We start from the raw sequence: 22,437 nt of genomic DNA, 5'->3' as shown, positions 1-22,437 counted from the left end.
TATCTTCTGACCTTCCTATAAATCCTGTTCTCTGTCAGTTACAACCTCAACCTTCTTTCCTTAAGCAGGAATAAGCCTCTCTTCCAGGATCTCAGATGGTGACCCCTCAACTCTTGAGAGGCAAGGAGACTCACTCACCGGATGGGAAGTCGGGGGTGGAGCGGTAGCTGGGAGTAGGGGATCGGGGAGACAAGCTGTGAGTGGGGGACCCCGGGAGGCTCTCCCCTGATGACAGGGATCTGTTCAAGCAGGAGAAACTTCGGCTGGTGTGGAGTAAAGGAGAAGGCTGCTTGGCTAGTTTTTTGAAAAGGGATCTTCTCCTAGAGTGAAAACAGAAGAAAACTGATCAGATTCTACATTCAAAACCACTCCTCCTGCCCACAGCACCAGTGCACTCAGTACACGCCCCTGTGCCATAGACGGTGATAGGATGACGGCAGATCCTTTTAAAGAGAAGGATCCCACTTTTATATTCAAAACTTTTTTATGACTTAGAAAGGAAGAGGTTTTGATAATACGCAATGGAAGCTCTCTTCTCTTAATTTCAAGCACTTTAAGAAGAGCTGTGAAAATAGGAAAAATATATAATAAATATACATTCATTTATTTATAGGTCAGGTTTTTGAGGACACGGTTTTTTGCCTGAAAGCTTCTGAGTACATAGCCCCAAACACACTGACACAATTTAATTAATTAAGAGATAATACAAAGTCAATCCCTGGAAGAAAAACCATCATCTTGGATATAGAATTCTTGGATGGTGATACACTGGGTAGAGGCTTTATCTCTGAGGGGCTGTTTGCTGTGCTTATTCCATTGTGAGCTCTTGAATATTCCTAATGACTGTGCACACTGTACATTTTCATAGAAAAACCGAGCACGGTGAAATGAAGCTTATCACATCAGCAGGGCAGGAGACGCCATGCTGCAGCACAAGCAAATGTGCAGTTAGTGTCCCACGAGCACATCTGAAAGCTAAAAGCACAGCTTCAGGTGGCTTCGAAGTGCAGGTGGCTGTACAGAGTTCCTTCATCCCCAGGTAGTTTACGCTCTGCTACCCCTTGAAGCAAGTGTGTTCTATATGACCTAAACCACCATTAAAATATAAAGCTCACATTAAAAAAAAAAGGAGGATCTCAAAATGTGTGTGTGTGTGTGTGTGTGTGTGTGTAAGTTTAATCCCAGTAATACACGTACTTGGGTTAAAAAGTCAAATAGTTTGTAATGAAAAATAGCAACTCCCTGCTCTGCCTTTTTCCCAATCCCCAGAGAAACCACTTTCTAGTCCTTTAGCTGTTTCTTTTCCTATTTGTCTGCATATTGCTATGAAATGTGCTTATGCTGTTTTTATAGTTGTTCGATTTTAGAAATTATCTGTTGATTTCCTACCACAAAAAATGAGAATTAAGCTCTTATACAACTGCTTCCACCTTCTAACCGAAAACACTTCCCTGTTTCTATTCCTCTTAGTAGCGCTAAACCAAAATTTTTGGTTAGAAAAAAAAGGCTGGTGTTTTCTTTATTTTACATGATAAATATTTTGCTTATATTTCTTTTCTATCATCAAAAATCCTCATAATGTGATCCAACACACCAAATCCAAGTGGGCAAAGTATGGCTGCTGTGGCATGGTTCAGGGAGCACATCTAGACAACTGCCTGGCAAGAAACATCCTCACCAGAAACACACACACACACACACACACACACACACACACACACACACACACACACACACACACACACACACCTTGCTAGTGCCTGCATGGGGCACAAAATGGTACCCACGGTGCCTCTCACAGTGCAAACGTGTAGCCAAGTTAGGCTTTCAGTCAGTAAAACAAAGCCTTTCTATTTCTAGGCTTATTTGGATGCTTTAAAGATCTAGTTATCTTCAAACATCTGGCATTAAAAAATAGCACCTGGGGCTTCCCTGGTGGTGCAGTGGTTGGGAGTCCGGACTCTCAACCACACGGGTTCGTGCCCCGGTCCGGGAAGATCCCACATGCCACGGAGCGGCTGTGCCTGTGAGCCATGGCCGCTGGGCCTGCGCGTCCGGAGCCTGTGCTCCGCAACGGGAGAGGCCACAACAGTGAGAGGCCCACGTACCGCAAAAAAAAAAAAAAAAAAAAAAGCAACTGTTTGTTTTTAGATAATGTAAAGGACGTTATTAAATACAGATATCATGCTAAAACTGCCTGAAGTTTCAGTTCCTCAAATCCAACTCAACTGAAATGAAGTCTAGAGGCTTAAGAAAAGGCAAAGGGCTTTTCATGGTTCTCACACATGAGAAGAAGCAATATAAATTCTTCTACAGTGTAACTACGTAAGCCTTTTCACTATGAAAAAGAATGCTGTTACGAAGGAATATAAACGCTAACATATAAATACATGTGAACCACGGGGCAACATTTCTCACAGAGAAATGGACCCTTCTCATATGCAAGCATTTACATTAAGCAAGGAGTAAATATCGCTCAGTGCGGGAATGCACCAAACCCCTGAAGAGGACGGCTCTAACTCACCTTTCCAGACTTTCCTTCTTCTTGGATTTCTTGCTCCGCCTTACCATCCGGCTCTTATAGCTGTTTCTCCTGGCTGGCCCCGTCTTGATTGATGTGTTCTCAAATGGGGTGGTCGTGATCGACACCTTATTTCCACTCTATAAAAATATGACGTGGTATTAAAGCGAAATGCTGTGATGGAACAAGACCAGAACAGAGATAGGAGAGCCAAAGACAAAGAAAAGATCCACAAGGACGGACATACAAAAGGCTTCCATGGGTCAATGACCCTTCAAGCAGTGAAGTTCTGACAAACTCGGTGGAAAAAAAATGTGAGGTTTCCTTAAGAGGGTGGGATCTGGAACTCCACAGAGCTGAGCTCAAATCTGAGCCTGTGACCTGAGCACTTGCTTTCCATCTAACAGGAGAGTCACACCTATCTCATAGGGCTCGTCTGAAGATCAAGGAGATAGAGTCTGTAAAGCCTTTAGCACTGAGGGTGACACATGGAAAGGACTCTATAAATCACAGTTATCCTCATCCATATGTATTAAGTATAAAGATGCCCAGGGGCTCTCTAGAAATCATAAAAAACCATCATAAAGCAGCAAAACGGAATGAGACTTCTATTTTAAATTATTTTTAAAGGTTCCTTTTCTACCACCAGAAAACCTGTCAGCAGGCAGAGCTGGAAAGTTCACGCCAGCAGGTATGAAACAGCCTCTGTTTGGCCAGATCAGGCATGGTGCGGTCATTCCTGGTGGGTTTCTGTGCCCTACCACTTGAACCTGGGACAGGGGCTGGCTGGGCAGGCCCTGGGGATGGATTTGAGAGCAGAGTTAGAGGGCAAGCTGAGGTGTGCCCTGGGCAAGTGGGCAGGACCCACCCCCTTCACTCCCGTATCAATGACCTCTTCTTGAATTTCTTAATAACCAGGAGAGAAACATGTCCTTTCGGAGTCACAGATGGCCCCGATTACCTTAAGAAGACAAGAAGCATATGGAGAAGGGCCTTTTTTTTTTTTTTTTTTTTTTGCCGTACGTGGGCCTCTCACTGCTGTGGCCTCTCCCGTTGGGGAGCACAGGCTCTGGATGCACAGGCTCAGCGGCCATGGCTCACGGGCCCAGCCGCTCCATGGCATGTGGGATCTTCCCGGACCGGGGCACGAACCCGCGTCCCCTGCATCGGCAGGCGGACTCTCAACCACTGCGCCACCAGGGAAGCCCGAGAAGGGCCTTTTAAAAGGCCTGTGCCTGGAAGATGCCTAGCAACTCAGCTCTAAGCGGTATTAAGAGATGGGGAGTTGAGTATGATGGGGGCTGGGGACTGGAAAAACAGAGATTGTTTTAATATCAACATCCACCTTCCCTCCCAACTTGGGAAGTAATACGTGCCATTATAAGAAGAAAAGAGTAAAGCATATATATATTAAAAAAAATCACTGAGGAGCTTACCACCCAGCTAACGTTGGTAACGTTTCTGTATATTTCCTGCTGGTCTCTTATCAGGCATGTAGAAAGTATGTATATATATATAGACACACTTTATAAATAATTTAAATCTTAATTAAATTAATCTCATATTTAGTTTTATGTTTTTTGTTCACTTCACATTTCCTAACTTTGAAAAACTTGCCCTTCGTCATTGAATATTCCTTAAGAACATGATTTTTACTGGCTATTTAAAAATATTCCATGAGATGGGTGAATCACAATTTAACTATTTTCCTACAGCTATTGTTTTCTATCTTGCAATTCTTGTAAGGGTTGGAATAAATACCTTTATCTCTAAATCTCTGTCCGAGCCTCTGACATTTCCCTTAGATTACATAATTAGACCCAATACACGCAGCAAAGGGTCTAGGTGGACTTTTTAGCGACTCTTGGGGCCTGGTGATACACTAATTTCCAGAAGGGTTATGTCACCTCATGCTCTTGCCAGCAGCGCACGAGCAGCAGCCATAGAACGGGCTTGTCAGAGCTGAATATTAACATTAAACAGATTACTGATTTCACAGGAAAAAGTTACATCAAGTTTTAATCTTTGTTCTTTGGCTATTAACAAAGCTGGACTTTGACTCATTTATTTTCGATGATTTCTATTTCTTTAGAGAACGATTTGTTCATGTCTTACATCCAATTTTGTATCAGAAAGTCTTGGTATTATTGATTTTAGAGTTCTTTATATATTTAAGAACATATAATCCCATACTTAATGTCATAATTGTAAAAAAATATTTTAGGGAAATGAGATTTGAACTTGAACAAGAGAAACAATTTTTCTTCATCCTGAAAGAATAAAGTACATGTTTTATATGCAAATGCCAAAACTTTAAAAATAAACCTTAACCTGATAGTAGAGACTGACATTCAATTTATTCTTTAAACTGAAAACTCAGCTTTGAAGTATGAAAGGCCTACCATTGAAGGCTGTTTGGTATGGGATTTTCTCTTTACAAATTGAGTGAGGCCAGGCTAACTGAGCGAGGCCAGGCTAAAGTTTTAGTTTTTCCTGCGTGCCTTAGGGGAAGGAAAGGGGCAACAAACATGACGGGAGTTCATCTTTCACTGAAGTTCCTTCCGTCCTTTTCTACATCATATACAGAGTGGACACAGAGCCACAATGATCACCGGGGCTGCTAGAGCCCATGAGCCATCTAAGCTTGAATCCACTTCCACCCCTTCTAACACAATTCAGCACTGACTTTTATATCTTTACCTATAAGAGGCTCACAATGCCACTGAGCATCTTAAAAGCACATTGTGAATATTAAAGCATTTTTCACATATATTCTCTTACTTTATTTTCACAACCAAGTCATGAGGGTTGTTTTTTTTTTTTTAAACCCTATGAAGGGATTATTATTTTTCGATGAGAGGTAAGGAAAAGAGATTCAGAGACACTGAGATTCTTTTTTCCCAAGGTCACAGAGCCCAGTGGGAGAGCCCAAATCTGGCTCTCCCGCCCCTCACCCCACACTGCCCACTCCTCATGGGCAGGGGCATGCCCTGATCCCTTCCATCTCTTCCTCCCAGCAGAGTGCACAGCTTGTACTTAAAGAGTGGTGGTGAGGGAACGAGGCACTGGATCCATATAAGGAATGATCAACGTATCAGACTGTCAAGAAGAAATTTTAAAAATATCGTCAACATTATATGAAAAAAATATAATATAAATGCTGAACATTCCTCACCAGAAAAGTTATGACCAGGGTTTGCTGAATCAGAGCATGTCATTAAGTTCTGGACAAAAGTCCCTTTCCACTGTAAAACCAAACCCAGTTTTCTTTTTTTCGTTTCTACATATGGCTGTTCCAGATGACAGTTCACTTGACTTATGGAAATACACAAAGAGATAACTTCCCTAAGGGGAAATACAGACACACAAAAAATGCAGAGTGCAAACATTTGGTTGGAAACGTTAATGATTACAAAAATGGTAAGTAAATGACTGAAAAATATTATAATTTTATGGAGAACAGGTGAGAATTGTGGAGACTGCCATCTGGTGGATCCATCGGCTATAGCAAGTGCTGTCAGAACTCGGCACACTGTGTTTTACTGGGTCTACTGACCTCAACAAATTCTTTTGAAGAAGCAGCAGTCTCTTATTAGGGAAATTCTGCAGCACTGTTTTAAAAAATAACAACGAAATGGGGCCAGAAGACTGTTAAATGTTCCATTAGTTAAGTTTTACTTTAAACCACTGGTGTGATTAGTGCACGGTGGGAGGGAAATTATTTTAAGCTGGCTGAACTGAACACAAAAGCAGAAGTCAGGCTATTCAGTCTCTTCTCTCAGTCTGACTCCACATTAGTTTATCAGTTGGCCTTGGGTGCTTCACTGAGCTAGACTGTTTTTACATTTCTTTCTCTGCAAGACGCACATGGCGAACAGCACTCTTCCTGCATACGTGTGTCCTTGCCCTGACTCAACCCTCCATGATCCAGCCCCAGCCATCCTGCACACTTCATCCCAGATGCTACGAACTCAGGCTCCAGCCACACTGGTTTACTCATGCACCTCAAGCACTCTGAGCTTCCTGTCCTTGTGTCTTTAAGCATCTTCTTTATTTTGCCCAGACCGTCCTACACCCTCTTCCCATACACTAAATGTCCACCCATCCTTCACAGCCCTGCACAGAAAACCCCTAACTCTTCACCCCTGCCCACCCTGGTGGAAAGCCCTCTCTCCTTTAGAACCTGGGCCATATTTACAATTTGTTCCTTTTGTCTGACACTCTGATTATAGTCTAGTATTGCCACTGTTTCCCCTGTGAACGTTGGACTGTATTAACTTAAGTCACTGGCAATCAGAAGACTTCATGTACAGAGCACAGTGGCGTGCTGGTTGAAAGCACAGGCTCTGGAGCTGCATTGCCGTGATGAAAATCCTCTTCTGCTCTTTCCTAGCAGATAACCTTGGTTGCTTTGTTAACTTCTCCCTGCTTTAATTTCTTTACCTGTAAAATGGGGACATTTATATTTATAGCCCCTATGCACAAGGTATGAGGATTACCTGAGTTTATTCATGTAAAGGCTCTCGATTACCTATTATTCATATGTGTCATTTGTTGTGTGACTCTTCGGTATCTCGCACACTTTTTCACACTTTGGGGGCCCAGCTAATATGTGAAGATGGTAATAACGATGCTATTTGATGGTCCCCATTTTAGTTTCCAGAGGTTCTCCAGAGTTCAGGGAAAGGAAATTTTGAGGCAGGGGCTGGTGATATTTTAGGGCTTCTCTTACGATTGGGGATTTAAACTAACGCTGTCCTAAGAAAGCAACCTGGTTGAATAGAGAGTTTTCTGTATTAGGGAGGCTACACTGGGCAGGTAATTACATGAGCAGGGGATATGACTGGGTCCATGTGGCCTCCACCCCTCACTGCAGCGGCTGGAGAGAGATTTCGGTGCTTTGACAAAGTTCTTTTTTAACAAGCTACTTGCAAGCTGGATGGAGGTGATTAACTCCTTGTGGCAGGAGAGGTTTAAGGCGACACTGAAGGGGCACATTTACAGGGATTCACAGAGCTGTGGGGAACTGAACCGGATGACCGTGACTTTCTATTTCCTTGTGCAAGTAAGTTAGTGCTTCCATAGCAGGCTCATTTTGAAGTTGTGAGGGTAAGTGTAACCAAAGCTGCAGCCATGAAACACGCAATACGCTTATCAGGTTCACAGTCTGAAAGATAAATAAGTATTGCACGTGTATCCCTAAATATACATACAGCCCTACGTAATGGCTCTTCCGCCTTTTTCTAAGGATGCCGTGAGATTTTGTGAAGTAGTTTGCAAGTATAAAACATCGTGTAAAAAGCATCTGAGAATACCAAAATACAGCTACTACCCTGATGGTCCGCCAGTGACGAAGCCATCAGGGAGCCCAACAGTATAGGATGCATTTGTGAGAAAGTTGACTAGAGTTAGGGGAACCACCTGTAGGTATGGAGGATAGCAAAGCCCGGCCTCAACTCCAATGGGGATTGAGGCCAAGACCAAAGTTTCATTAATGCTGTGAACTGATCAACAGCAATAACTTTCCTACAATCGGCCACTTCACAATGGACCTTTGAATATGCATGCTATTCCTCTTCCTGGAACCTAGGCCAGACACTGAATCATTTGAAGAATACACTTGTGTTGGCTGGGGGATGAGAGAAGGAAGAAGAAAAGTCATTTAACTGTACTTACTTTTCAAAGGCTTTGTACACCCACCTACCTGCACTACCTTCCAAATCCTAATTTTCTTTCAAGTTCCAGTTCAGTGTCACTTCTCTGTGATGACTCTCCTTATTCACAGAATCTTCTCTCCAAAAGTACGGGATTCCTCCCCCTGCTGTGGCCCCTGGCTGATCAAGCTGAACGTTATCTGCTTGCATAACTCTTCTATATCTCCCATAGTCCTCGAGGGCAAGGACCATACCTGCATTCCTATGTTGCCAACATCTACCGTGGTACCTGCCTCAGAGCGAGTGCTCTGGAAACAGTCTGAATGTACCTTGTTTCAATGACACGTATGTGTTTCTGTTGTGCCTCTCGATAGGCTGCAGGTTCTCTGAGGTCATGGCTCACGCCTCTCTGATAGCCCCTTATAGCCCAGCCCTCCCAGTGCTTACAAAAGCCAGAGGTCATCCGTAAACATCTGTTGACTTGTAAAATAATCCTACAATTAAAGACTGTATTTTTGATCACAGATAGTCTTCTTTCCTTGAAAAAACTTAAAATCGAACTCAAATTTATCTTTGTTTTAACCAGATCCATATTTGGAGCCATAACTTTATATTCTGTAGTCAGCAGGTGGCAGAGCAAATAACCCCAAAGAAAGGAGAGGCTCAGTATAGACTGTCTCTCTCTATCGTACTCAGGCTTCTTGGGATCTCTGTACTCCATTGGCTTGAATCAGCTTACATTCCAAGTAGAAACTGATCTACATTCAAATTCATCTGTACGTATGAATGGGAAAAGGCCTAATGATCGCTAGAATCCCTTCTTCCATTACCACCTATTTCTATCATTTATATTGTATGTTATATATTCACAGGTCTACCTTTCAAAAGGAAACCCAACTCTCAGACTCAACCTTCAGATCTGACCTCACAGTTTAATACTACCTTGTCTTCTGCTATATAGAACAAAATTTACTGAAGAAAATCGCCTTTAGGATGGACGATTTCCAAACAGATTTTACTATGTGCGGTACATAAACAAAGAGAACTCTATTTGTAATTCAGGGTAAGAAGCAAAATTAAATTAGGAAGTGACTGTGCAGATATACGAGCGTGCATTTCATGATATAAAACCAAAAAATTCATGTTATTTTTGCCTTTACATTAAACAGACTACCGAATATTCTCTCAGCAACGAGACTGAGTGTGTATGGATGTGTCATATAGAACTCTAGACCCCGAGCAAAGAACTCTTGGTACTAGTTCTTTCTGGCTACCTCCTTCATCTGCATGGCCATGACATCAAAAAGATAGTACCTTTAGCAGGAGCTCTATAACTTCTGTGTGGACGAGTCCATGCACTGGTTCTCCATTGACATGTGTGATCAGATCCCCAGCCTTCAGTCCTGCCTGGCAAGCTGGACTTCCTTCTTCTACATTCTAAAGTCCAAGAGGAGAGTATATATATTAGTAAGCAAACAAATGACAACCCTGACACCTACTGTTTCTTGTGGCTCAGTGTTCTGAGTTAATCAGCAAATGATCCTGAGCTCCTAAGAGGAAACCAGTAAGACAAGGTTTGCTATTCTTTTTCTGTCATCATCCTAAAATAGGGTAATTTCTATAGTTCCTTAAACAATTTCAGGTGATCTGAGAAAGTACTTAAAAAAAAAAAAAAGGAAGGCTAGGGAAAAAAATCTAAGAAAAGAAGAATGAAAGAAGGATAAAAACAGGACTATCCTTGACTATTTCTACCAGCTTGGTATGCAGAGTGGTTAATCAGATATGAAGACTAACAGAATTATGAGAAAGAATTAACTCTTGCTAAATTCAATCCCACCACACAGATAAAGGGCAGGAGTATGAAACAGGTCCCAAATGCCAGCTTAAGAGAAAAATCATTTGCTGTTAACTACGCCTCAGCTGACATATTTATTCTCCAGTTTGGCTGGGAACAAAAACTAACCGGAAAGAGAGACTGTCGGTCTTACCCAAACGATATGATGCACTGTGTAAATGTCGCTGTCTCCCACATACACCCGGATGGCTCGGATGGTGAAACCATAGTTCTTCCCTGAACTGTGGATCACAACGGGCTGGTATGGACTGGCAGAAGCTCCTGAGGAATCTCGGCTGGGAGAGGAATCCCTTGAGGAAGAAGGGTCCGAGGACAGAGAATGGGGAGACATTGGACTTCCCAGTGGAGAAACAGCAAACATATCTGCAACAGAGAAGCCAGTCATCACAGCTCATCCTGGTCCCACAAACTGCTCTCAGGTAGCCCTCACTAGGTAGCCCTGCTGGGATTGGGAGGACAGTCACAATACAAATCCATTCCTTTCCAATAAAGAAGAAATAATATAAAAATATTTATACTGGTAACTAGCATGGTAACTGGTAACTTGACAGAAGCCTGTCAAAGAAATCTCAGAAATGCCTCTTTTTAAACTAACTTTTAAACTCACATTCTGAAGTTACAACTTCTTAGTTCTCTACACAAATTAAAAAACACACGAAACTTCACTGCTATCTGACTGTGATCTTTTAATACACTTTCTTTTAATTAAAGAAACAGGAACTTCCCTGGTGGGGCAATGGTTCAGAATCCGCCTGCCAATGCAGGGGACAAGGGTTTGATCCCTGGTTCGGGAAGATCCCACATGCTGCGGAGCAACTAAGCCCGTGTGCCACAACTACTGAGCCCGCATGCTGCAACTACTGAAGCCCACACGCCTAGAAGCCCGTGCTCTGCAACGAGAAAAGCCACCGCAATGAGAAGCCCATGCACCACAATTAAGAGGAGCCCCTGCTCGCTGCAACTAGAGAAAGCTCGCACGCAGCAGCGAAGACCCAATGCAGCCCCCCAAATAAATAAATAAATAAGTAAATAAACAAATCATCGGTGCACAAATTTCAGGTATACCCTCACACAGGGAAGGCTGTATGGACGATAGTAAAAGATACTCAGCCTCCAAATCTTGCCCTAAATAACGTTAACATGGTTCTTTTCAAAAAAACCTGGCCTGGAAAGCAATTCATCAATTTACCTCTGCTTTTTTATAATATTACTGAACTAGTACTGATTAAACAATTTTGATCAAGAAAACATTGTCATGTTAACTTCTCTATAAAAGAATCATTCCTTATTACTATGATTAGAACTGATTCTCTTCATATATTACCTATAATTCTAGCAAGGTTTCTGAGAGGATAATGCAGGTGGATAGAGAAATTTTAAGAAGAACTCCCTTCATATTCTTCAACACCAATACTATTCTGTTTTCCTTGTTTTATGAACAAACACACTTTCACTTATAGCTTTTATCACTGTTTCATCTATGTGAATCTAAACAGATGCTAACTGGTCATGTGAAATTGCGTGTGCGTGTGTGTGTGTGTGCGTGCGTGCGTGCGTGTGTGTGTGTGTGTGTGTGTGTGTGTGAAAAAGAATAACCTACAAAAAGATGCTGAGGTTTAAATGTGAGCTCAGTCAGGGTCAGGCTACAAAGGGCCAGCGCAGCTGAAGCCTCTTGGGGTTCGGTAACATCGTGGCCACAGCAAACTGAAAGTATCCCGACTATCTTTTGCTCTAACGCTTATGTCTGTCCAAAGGGAAACAATTAGCTAAATGTATCACTATCCAAGCTCCTTCACTTTCTGACATCATGCGGCATCCTGACCCTTTTTTCCTGGCTACCTCTGTCTCATCCAAAGGCCAGGTGAACAGATGCACACCGGTGGGCAGGGAACGTCAACACATGCAAAGGCAGGAAGAAGATAGAGTGGATACACAGATCCAAACTGCTAAAAGAGCCAGGCCCCCGACCCTTTACCTCAGTACATTTTACCTTATCTCCTCCGATTGAAGAACTGACCTACGTTCACCAAGATGTGGGCTTTCTCATCAGCTCTCAAAGTGGACTGGACCACACCCCACTTACCTTCCTGACTGCAGCTGCACTGGGGCCATTGCCTTCTGGTTATGAATAGTCACTCAAACTAGGGAGACAGGTGTTTGTTTTATGGTGCTACACAGACATTTCCCAGAAATGAGCATATGCTACAGTGAGCATTACCCCCCAGGGAGCTTTTGTTTTTACCCAATTTCTTTCTGCAGGAATTTGAAATTTCAACAATGTAAACAATCTCTTTTATACATGGTCTGTATTCTTCCAACTGCAAGCCATCTGCAGTATAATTCGACTGCCACTTCCACTCTCTTACTGTCATTTGAGTGATAAATCGTAACCACCAGGGTATATATTTTCATCTCAGCCAGTGAAATTACTGTAGACTCTGTGATTAGCAGAGGCAAAACTAGGTTGTGGAAACATACTGCAACTGAACAAAACCATTAATTAAGCCCAGTTTTTTAATATAGGGTAGAAAATAATACCAGTAGGAGGAAGCATAACCCAACAGACAGGGCTGGTAAACCTTGTAATTTCAGTGCTGTCTGGGACTCTGCATCCCCAGAAATGAAAAACTTATGTTCTCTGTGTCGATTTCCTCGTTAATTAGATGAGAAAAACTATACTTAGCTTTCCAACACAGATGCTGTTAACAGCTCCATAAAGGGTACAAATGATGCACAGTCTAGGGAAGAAAAATTATTCAGAAGAGGGAAATTTATCACTTCACTTGGGGAGCGTGGGAGAAAAGGAAAGAAAACAAATAAAAGAAATAAGCCTTTGTGGGAAGAGAGTCTGCCTCATCTCCTGCTGCAGAAAGAAGCGAGGAGTAAACCACATATGCCCCTGGGAGCTCTGGAGGTCTTGCAGGGGGACACTCTGGAGGGCTGCGCCAGGACAGCACCCACTACTGTTTCAAGCCATCTTGTATGTCAATCAGCATTGCAAACTGGGGGCAGGGGGTGAGCATGCACAAATCACACAATGTCATGCAAGTAGATGTCTCTCTACCTCCTGGGATCATGAGGGACAGAGCACTGGCAGAAAGGGACTTTGTGACCTTCCCCGAGATTTTCTTTTTCTCTGTGCTTTCTAATCGCTGCCGAGCCATGTGAGAAGTGGGTTCACTGGAGGGCTTGGAGGAATTATCTGTACTGTCCACACACTCGCTTCGTCCATTTATCTGATCCAAGTGCTCTGAAAAACTGCCAACTGTACAAAGAAGAAGGGATAAACATGTTCAGGAAAATCTGGGATAGGAGAGGTGGGGAGAGGGGGAGGGAGAGAGAGAGAGAGAGAGAGAGAGAGAGAGAGAGAAGGAAGGACAAACGCTGGGAAACGGACGCCCATGTGGTTCATGAGTCCATGTGGTGTCAGGCAAACATGAAAATCATGTGACCGGTTTGAGAAAAGTGGTGCGGAGGAGGAAGAATGAAAGAGGTTTCCGTTCAGATTTCGTTCTACTTGTACACAAGTCCACTAACTCTCAATTGACTCCATTTAACTAGGAGATTACTTTTTAGAATCTGTCTTTTACAACCCTAGTAGAGACAACTCTTCCCCCCCGACCCCACCACGGAAGGCCACGAACCAAACATCAGCTCGTGAACCGCACAACGCCCGCCGTATGGTATGATCACCCTGTGACACAAATGACCATCATTAGCAGTGCTGTTAATATTGGGTTTTGCTATGTGGACATCATTTAGTCACTTCGTGGACATTTATGCCCACTGTCACCTCCTACCATCTTTCTAGGCCACACCTCACACTTAGGCTCAGGTTTGTAACTTATGGAAAAGTGCCTAAAGTGTCGCCTTTGACTTCCCACACCTGCTTTCACTCTGAGCTCCTTGTAAGTCTCACAGGACAAGACAAAGGGTATGCTTCACTATGGTACCCAATGGTTCCCTACATCTTCTTGCCTTCAGACTAGACAGTGCCAAATGCTGATCTGCCCTGAAGTTACTGGAAGTGAAAAGATTTGTCCCCCTCTAAGCCAGCCATCACACCTTCTTTATTTTTAATTTTATTAATCCTCAGTATACACTGGAGAGTTTTTTTTTTTTTTTAAGTTAAAAAATTAGGACTTCCCTCAGCAGAGGAACATAAGAGAACATGTAACCACGTAGAAGGATGCAGAAATGGAAAATCACCAATACCAGTCTGGTAATTGCACACGCCCAGAGTAAAGAAAGTTCTTCACTCTTGTCAGAAGTGACATGTTGAAAAAAGTCAAGTGACCATCCGTTTTGGTTTCTCCTATTCTTTCTTTCACAGGCTATCAGTTTTCTGGGTTTTTTTCCTTTCTTTTTTTAATCACTGATAATACATCTTTGTCCAGAAAAAAACAATGCTTATCTTCTTTTTCCTTCTAAATGCTATATTATAAGGCTCCTGTGCTTTAAAAATCATCAACACTATCACCACATTAAGATATACAATCCACACAGAGAATTTAATACCATTATAAATGATCCTTTGAAAGGCCAAGCAGCACATTTTAAAGTGCTGACCATGACATTCTTTGCCTAGAGAAGAGGCTTAATCAGACTTAACTAACATTTCTGTTACAGCGCTATATACACATCATTCGACTGCACGGCACGTTTGGTCCTAGTTCACAGAGGTGGCACAGACCCTCAGGTGGGGTCCAAGCTAAGGGGAGGCTTGGACTTGGGACAGTGGGCTTGGGCACAGCACAGCTCATGGCCATCTACTGTGCCGTAGGTACAGGGTAAGATTCACAAACTTCCATGTGACACCCATCTGACCTACTAAGGAAGACGATCTTAAGGCAAATATCGACAACCTTTCTACTTCCATATGCCAAATTCAGCCCCACATAACAGCCTATCTATTCTATTCACTCTAAATGAAGAAATCAACTGCTGAGGGACTTGACAAAAACGGCTTCACAAATCAAAAAAATCGTATCTCAAAAAACGTTTAGTTTACTTTTGGGTAAGTTACACACTCCCTTCTCCTTTCTAATTTGGCTCGGATGGGATCACGGACAAGCATAAACGGAAAAGCTGAATCTCTTCACAATGAATAATTTGTTGGATGCATTCAAGCACTACACCTGAAGCTTCAAGACTTACTTTCCACTGATTCAAATACATTGTAGTCATGAAAAAAGAGACAGGTATAAAGCTGCACTTCCCTAAATGCCAGAGTGTGAATATTCAATGTTCTCTTTCATCATCCCTCCCTCTTGCCTCCGCCATTTCATCCCGCCATCTCATCTCATAGCACTGTATATAAACGTGTGTTTCTTTTCTGCCAGTGGTAGATAACGTCACCTTAATGTTCTGTAAATGTCAAGGATTCTTTCTTTTTGATGGTGGAGCAATATAAAAATCAACAAACTTAATTTCACTACAGTCACGGTTTTCAGATTCCCTAATTACCCTTGGCTGTGAGCAGATCGGCTCATCTCTCTCTTCTGTATGGCCCCCAAGGTCTTTGATTAGTTTTAGTGTGTGTATGGGGGAGACAGAGAGAAAGGTGGTTTGAATCTATTCATCATAATGCATAGCAGTATATAGACAGATTGTGTTTTTAATTGTGAAAGTAATCCATCAAATGCTTAGACACCATTCCCCTCCCTTTACCTCCTACCTTTCTGATAGTGAGTAGGCAGAAGAGACCAAGAGATCATAAACAATTCATCATATTAAGAATAAATGTGAAGCAGAGGTAACTCTATTCAGAGTAAATAATAACTAAGAAACAGATGAGAATTTAGTAACCAGAAATATAAAACACTTGACACATCTACATTTGATCTGATTACCAAGATGAACTAAAAATGGTCAGGCATCTTAGACTACTAGCTTGTTTCTACACTACTTCTTCACTGCTGTTCTCTTGGCTCTCTGATTTAGGACAAGTGGAACTATCCTACATGGAAACAGAACTGGGGTGAAGAGAGAGAAGGAAAAAACCCAATAGCATTCTTCCCCACGATCAACTGTAAGCTCATGTGAAGCTACACAGGACCAGACTTTTTAGGGAGGCGGAAATAAACCCAGCCTGTAAAATTTGTAATTTTGAAATGATTCAAAACAAGATGAAAACATTACACCACGAATATTCAGTAAGTTAAAAAACTGTTCATGAAAATTCTTGGAATCACTCATGGTTATCAATATAGCATACTGGATATGGCTTAATGAAAACATTTATCATAGCAACCTTAATCCATATCCACGTTTTTATTTTTTAAGCATAAATACACATTGCTCTGTAGAAGGACATGCTGCGCATAAAATTTTTATACACCGAATAATATTTGAAATGCACTTCAAGGACTTGCTCTGAGGGAGGCGCAAGGCCGATCATCTAATGAGGACACCTCCGTGATTAAAGGCCCCAAGTAACCATGATACAGTAAGCATTTTAAAAACCTGTGGAGATACCGCTCCTGGTGTCAGGAAGGTTTACTTCACATAAAAGTGACACCATAAAGCGCCCCCTATAGGAAAGGCCCAAGCCCCACTCTGTCTCACACACCCAAAGATGTCTTAGGGTTATTTGCGTCAGTTATCCAGAGGCTGGGAAGGCAGCTTGTGTGCAGTGGAGTTGTTTCATAGGCGCACGAGACACCGATTTGAACTGTGTCGGTATTCCTGACTCCCCTCTCCCCGCTCCATCCGTGAACCTCACAGAATAAGCATCTTTTTTTTTTTTTCCCCTTAAAGAAACTTTATATCCAAGTTACTTTTGAAGTAAAACACTTCAAAAGTATAGATCGAGGTATGAGGTATTTTTTTTTTTACCATCATATATACAAGATGTTTGCCCACCTAATTTCTTGCTTGTCTTCTTTTTTTATACGTCCCTGAGATTCTCATCAGCCTCTGTTTCTAGCCAGCTCTGCAAACAGAATAAGCATCTTGCTGCACTGAGGGTCTCACGTGCAGACTGCTTGGTTATTGGGTATAAGTGGTCCCATGACAAAAACCAACTCCTCCAAAGAAACAACCACCCGTCTCAACAGCAGAAGGAAAACTGGCTTACACGGTACCTTACGGGTGGTGATTTACGACATTGTTGAGGGTAAGTTTGACCATTTGACTATTTAATAGAGTCGCTTACTTGTAACTTTGAGTTAGATGCAACTCCGCAAGGCACGCCTTTGTACCCACAACAGAGAACATGCTCCCTTACTGTGTTCTGACAGCCATCAAAGGACGCCACTGAAACGCAGCAGAGGACGTGAAGGCTCCAGGTGAAGCAAGAAGGACGTGCTGTACAGCCATGCACTAAGGAGGGGTCTGAGACATCTGATCTCAGTTCTGAGGAGCCCATCGCCCAAGCTCAAGGAGTGGGGCCACGGAGAGAGTCTAGTGGCACAAAATGCCCATCATCGCTGCCTGGCTGGGCCAGACCTGGGACTCTAAGCACCAGCAGTCACTTCTCAATGTGGTGGGTGATGCCTGGACAGCAGGGCCGCGCCCAGGGCCTTACCTGACAAGGTGGAGCTGCTGATGGTGCTGGCTGGAGTGCTGACCTCGGGCTCCTCCTGTGCATTCTCTGCAGGGGTGGGGGCTGGCTTTTCCCGCTGCTCATGCAGCTCTCTGGGGTGGGGGGCAGCCTCATCTTGTTCTGCCTCTGCTGAAATAGCCAGTTTGGGAAGCAGGCCAGAACCGACTTTATGTCTGTTGCTTTCAGTATCCGAAGAGTTGGATGTGGATAACTGTTGCCTTCATTAAAAACAAAAACAAAGTCATGCATCTATACATGCTATGAAACTGTGTTCAAGGTGAATTTTGGAAGAAACCAGGTAAAAATGGAACTGAGGGAGCCTAACCAAGACATGTCGAGGGCAGTGATTCTTACAGTGTGGTGTCCAGACCAACAGAATCAGCATCCCAGGGAACTTGGTAGAAATGCACATTCTCAGCCCCTATCCCAGATCTCCTGGGTCAGCAATCTGCTTGTACAGGCCCCTCCAGAAGATTCGGATTCACACTCACGTTTAAGAGCCACTGTCCTAGTAGCTGCTGTTCATGGTATTTGTTAACAAGAATTTCACATACAATAAAGATGTTAAAACAATAAATAAATAAAAAAAGTAAAAAGAATTTCACATACATTTCAGAATACTCTGAACTCCAGCTTAATGTTTCCGTGGACGGCAAAGTTGTGCTTTTGGTTTTGTCCCCAGGGTCTTCCTTTTCTTCTCCTGGATTCTGAGTACCTCGATCCATACTGCTGAAAACCTGCAAGGCAAATAGTCAGTGCTTATTAACACCTTCTTGAAAGGGATTGTCAGAATAAAAAAAAACAAACAAATCCTGGCAGAACAACCTGAGACTATGACTGAAGTTTGAACTGGGACTGTGTATTCAAAAGGTACTTTCCAATACTGTTTACTTGAGTCCTGAGGTGAGTGGTCAATGTACAGTTTTTTTCCTTTTGGAGTGGGGAGCTATGAATTCATCACCCTCTCACCGTCTCTCACTGTGGACTTTGTATCTGCAAACAAAATCCATAGATGCATTGCGGTTTCTAGGCCCGGGATCGATGCACATGTTAGATTACTTTTTAACCGTGAAGTCAATCAGAAAAAGAAAACCACAGAGAAAAAGATTGAATGGCCCCCAGTCAGGGGCGGGAAGGAGAAAAATGAATTGGAATTGAGGGCGAAGAGAAGACTAAATGACCTGTTTCAAAACATGTTGGGGGGAGATGCAGTGCGTTAGGAGTCAGAGGTACTTACTTGTTTGGCTTATAAATCTCACATACAGACAGGCAGTTTCATATGTTGGTACCAGGATTTCTGAAGGAGATCATAGCTTAGGCAAACTGAGATCTCTGCTGTACCACAGGGAAGATGGAAGCTAAAATAGGGAGCTGAGAGCCCAGCCCAGGAAGCGCTCACTACCGCCCAACCCAGTCACTTGCTGCTCTCATGGGAATGGACCTTAGACCTCCTATAATCTCCTGGGATTTGGAGGAAGGTGGCTAAAGAACAGGAGACCGTGGGCAGGGAACAGTTTAGGAGCTGGCTTTGATGGGCCAGAGAACAAGTACTGGGAAACCCCACACTCTGTGTTATCAAAGCTTCTGTCCCGGCTCCGGGCCAGACCTGCACCTTCCCTCCAGGGAAATCCCTACCTCTCCATGTCCTTCCTATAAATGGGGAGGGCAGTGCCGGCCAATTTGCAGATGCACCCTGGGCAGTCACTCAGAAAAAGATACGGAACACTTTAAAATCACTCAGTGCTATAGAAAAGCTTCACAATAATCATGCAAAATGCCATGGCAACAGAAAATACATCGCTACTGAAAATAGCAAAAGGAAGGCAGGATGCCCTCTAGGTTCATTTCTATCTTCCTAGGGCCCTGCCCCCCCATCTCAGGACTATCAGGTGTGTCTTCGTTTTGTTTGTCTTTTAAACCTTACCACTACCAGTGAAAAAGCATCTTTCTCCAATGTGGATTTTATCTTCTACCACTTCCAAAATTCTAGCTTGGCTTCGTACTGCCCCTTTAATATAATAACTCACACTTTCTTATCATCGGTTAAGAGACTTTCTCATTCCGCAATCAACTGTCCCCAAGTGTCTGGGCTTATGTCAAGGACCGAGCTTTCTCCTTTGTGTTATATTCCATGGGATACTAGAAGAGGGCTCTGCACACAATGAGCTCAACGTTCTTCACTATAAGATGAAAGAAATGGAAGGAGGCCTCCAAGGCCCGGCAGCACTGAGCTAGACCACAGCATGTAAATGGTATCAGGTACTCCAATAATGACTATGAAGGCAAGTCTCTGCCTCAAAGAAAAAAGATACTAACCTTTGGATCATGAAACAGAGGAATATACTCCAGCAGGGCGGTAGGGACTCTGGATTATCAAGATGGTGGGGTCATTACCCACCCCCCGAAAAAAATCTCAAGCCCCAAAACACTGCATGGGGTTGTTACAATTCTGTGCAGCTGTTTAAGGCACCAACTATCCGACCAGTAGGAGATTCTCCCAGAGACCTTCTGTGTTTATGCCATACTTTACTTACTTTAGAAAACCTATGGGAACATGAGGAAAACTGCCTTATTTCCACAGTAAAGTCTTCGTCATTGGTGTCATCTTCTTCCTCAGTCTCCATATGATGGTACTTCTCTGACCGCGCTGCAGGGAAATGTTTGGAAACAGTTCCAATTATTCAGATTTTCAGCTTTTAATTTAGATATTTTAATTATGAGTCTTTATATCAAAGCAGCATTAGGTTTCAGAACCCATGCGTTCAAGACTGGAAGGTACTACCAAAAGTAGAGCTGATTTTCTACAAAGTAAAGGCCAAATCATGTTTTACGTCAGATAATGCACGTACTATCAAAATAACTCGTGTCATCTTCGGATTCCAGTTGGGGAATGAATTCTGCCTTCTGTCTCAGCAAACTGTTCCAGTCTAAGGAACGGAAGAATCGATGCTGTTTGACTTCATACGCACCACCTTGGGGTAGGGAGTGGAGGGGAAGGACAGAGGGAAACGTGTTAAATGATCCTCCCAGCAAAGGTAAGAATCGGTTTCAAAGAACAACCAAAAAAAAAGAAAAACAAAAAACAGTTCTATCAAGAGAGAATTAAAGAAGTCAGAGAAATCTTTTTCATTCTACAACAAAAACCTCCAAAAATTCTTCCATAATTTATCAGCAGGAGATTTGATTTTGCTAACAGCAGTTGCTACGGCACAGTTTTTCTTTGTTAATTCTTCCATGACTTCCTCTATTTTTCAAAGGTTAATGTGGCCACTTAAAATCCCATTGTGATGAACCTGGGGACGTGGACACACACTGGCCCAAAGCAGACTTGCTCATTACAAACCCCCAAAAAACCTAAGAAGGTGCAAAATGTGTTCACGCAATATTCCCTCTGGAGGTAAGGTTTTAATAAAGATGAATTTTCCCTAAATAGTATATAACGGTTAACATTTGATTTTATTGGATTGCTCATTAACATTGGTAGGAATTATATTCTGTGGACTACAGATTCTTAAGTAAGAATATTACTCAGCCATAATAAGAAATGAAATTGAGTTATTTGTAGTGAGGTGGATGGACCTAGAGACTGTCATACAGAGTGAAGTAAGTCAGAAAGAGAAAAACAAATACCGTATGCTAACACATATATATGGAATCTAAAAAAAAAAAAAAAAAAAAGGTTCTGAAGAACCTAGGGTCAGGACAGGAATAAAAATAAAAACGCAGACATAGAGAATGGACTGGAGGACACGGGGAGGGGGAAGGGTAAACTGGGATGAAGTGAGAGAGTGGCATGGACATATCTACACTACCAAATGTAAAATAGCTAGCTAGTGGGAAGCAGCCGCATAGCACAGGGAGATCAGCTCGGTGCTTTGTGACCACCTAGAGGGGTGGGATAGGGAGGATGGGAGGGAGATGCAAGAGGGAGGAGATATGGGGATATAGGTATATGTATAGCTGATTCACTTTGTTATAAAGCAGAAACTAACACACCATTGTAAAGCAATTATACTCCAATAAAGGTGTTAAAAATAAATAAATTAAAATAAATTAAAGAAAGGAGAAAAAGAAACTGGCAAACCTGTTTGATAGATTTATAACACATGTGATGAACATCAATCACAATCCCTACGTTTTAGGCTTCTTTTTGCCAAGTTAGCATTACAGCACAGTTCAGTGAAACAATATTTTTAATTCAGTTCATGATTTTAAAGAGAGATTTTGCAAGGGCAGGCCCCATCAAAATATTACACTATCCCTCATGTAAAGAGAAGAAGGTACACATTTTATTAAATCCCAGCATGAAAATCAGACCCCCGCCCTGCCACCAACATGCACACTATTGATGGGGGAGATAAGGAAGAATCAATCTTCAAACAATTCCAGAAGGAGAGATTTCTTGCAAGACTAGTGCCAGGGTCTAATCAGTCTCCCTACCAGGAGATGCCCCTCGATGTGTGTTGCAAATGCCTCTTTAATACAGCTGTCACTCATGCTTCTCGCCCTGTCCTCAGTGGGGTACAAAAGGAATAGGATGAGAAATTGAATCTGAATGAAAAATGGGCTTGGATCTTGGGGCTGGGGAGCTGTCTGTAAAAAGACGTGGCTCTGTCCCCACTGGGCCCCATGAGCACCAGGGGCAGGCTGGCTAGAGCTCTAAACCCAGCCAGGGGAAACCGGTGTTCTGAAGGCAATGGAACAGAGAGAAAAAAACAAAGTGGAAAAATCACCCCCCAGAAGGCAGAATGGGTTCTTTACAAAGCATTTGATTAGCATCTTCATATAGAATTCCAGCCAGGCTTTTTCCGTGTTTATAGCATAATACTCAAGTCTGATGTTGATCCCAACAGCAATAGCA

General features: G+C 42.7%; 1 protein-coding gene across 2 annotated transcripts in view; it reads right to left on the bottom strand.

Annotated features, from left to right (window-relative positions):
- LOC132516863 (microtubule-associated serine/threonine-protein kinase 4-like) overlaps positions 1-22,437 on the bottom strand; it is a 160,681-nt gene that overhangs the window by 6,678 nt on the left and 131,566 nt on the right. The window contains exons 17-25 of one of the 2 annotated variants that reach the window (XM_060143042.1): positions 20,426-20,548; positions 20,111-20,223; positions 18,186-18,313; positions 17,559-17,794; positions 13,095-13,295; positions 10,164-10,393; positions 9,490-9,612; positions 2,525-2,661; positions 139-320 (exon numbers count right to left, since the gene is read on the bottom strand). In XM_060143042.1, coding sequence (XP_059999025.1) covers positions 139-320; positions 2,525-2,661; positions 9,490-9,612; positions 10,164-10,393; positions 13,095-13,295; positions 17,559-17,794; positions 18,186-18,313; positions 20,111-20,223; positions 20,426-20,548 — 1,473 coding nt within the window. The remainder of the gene's footprint in view (positions 1-138; positions 321-2,524; positions 2,662-9,489; positions 9,613-10,163; positions 10,394-13,094; positions 13,296-17,558; positions 17,795-18,185; positions 18,314-20,110; positions 20,224-20,425; positions 20,549-22,437) is intronic. The other variant, XM_060143043.1, reaches the window with a different exon arrangement.

Source organism: Lagenorhynchus albirostris, chromosome 3 (genome assembly GCF_949774975.1).
Source record: "Lagenorhynchus albirostris chromosome 3, mLagAlb1.1, whole genome shotgun sequence".
Classification (NCBI taxonomy): domain Eukaryota; kingdom Metazoa; phylum Chordata; class Mammalia; order Artiodactyla; family Delphinidae; genus Lagenorhynchus; species Lagenorhynchus albirostris.
This window is presented reverse-complemented; position numbering and strand designations above follow the sequence as displayed.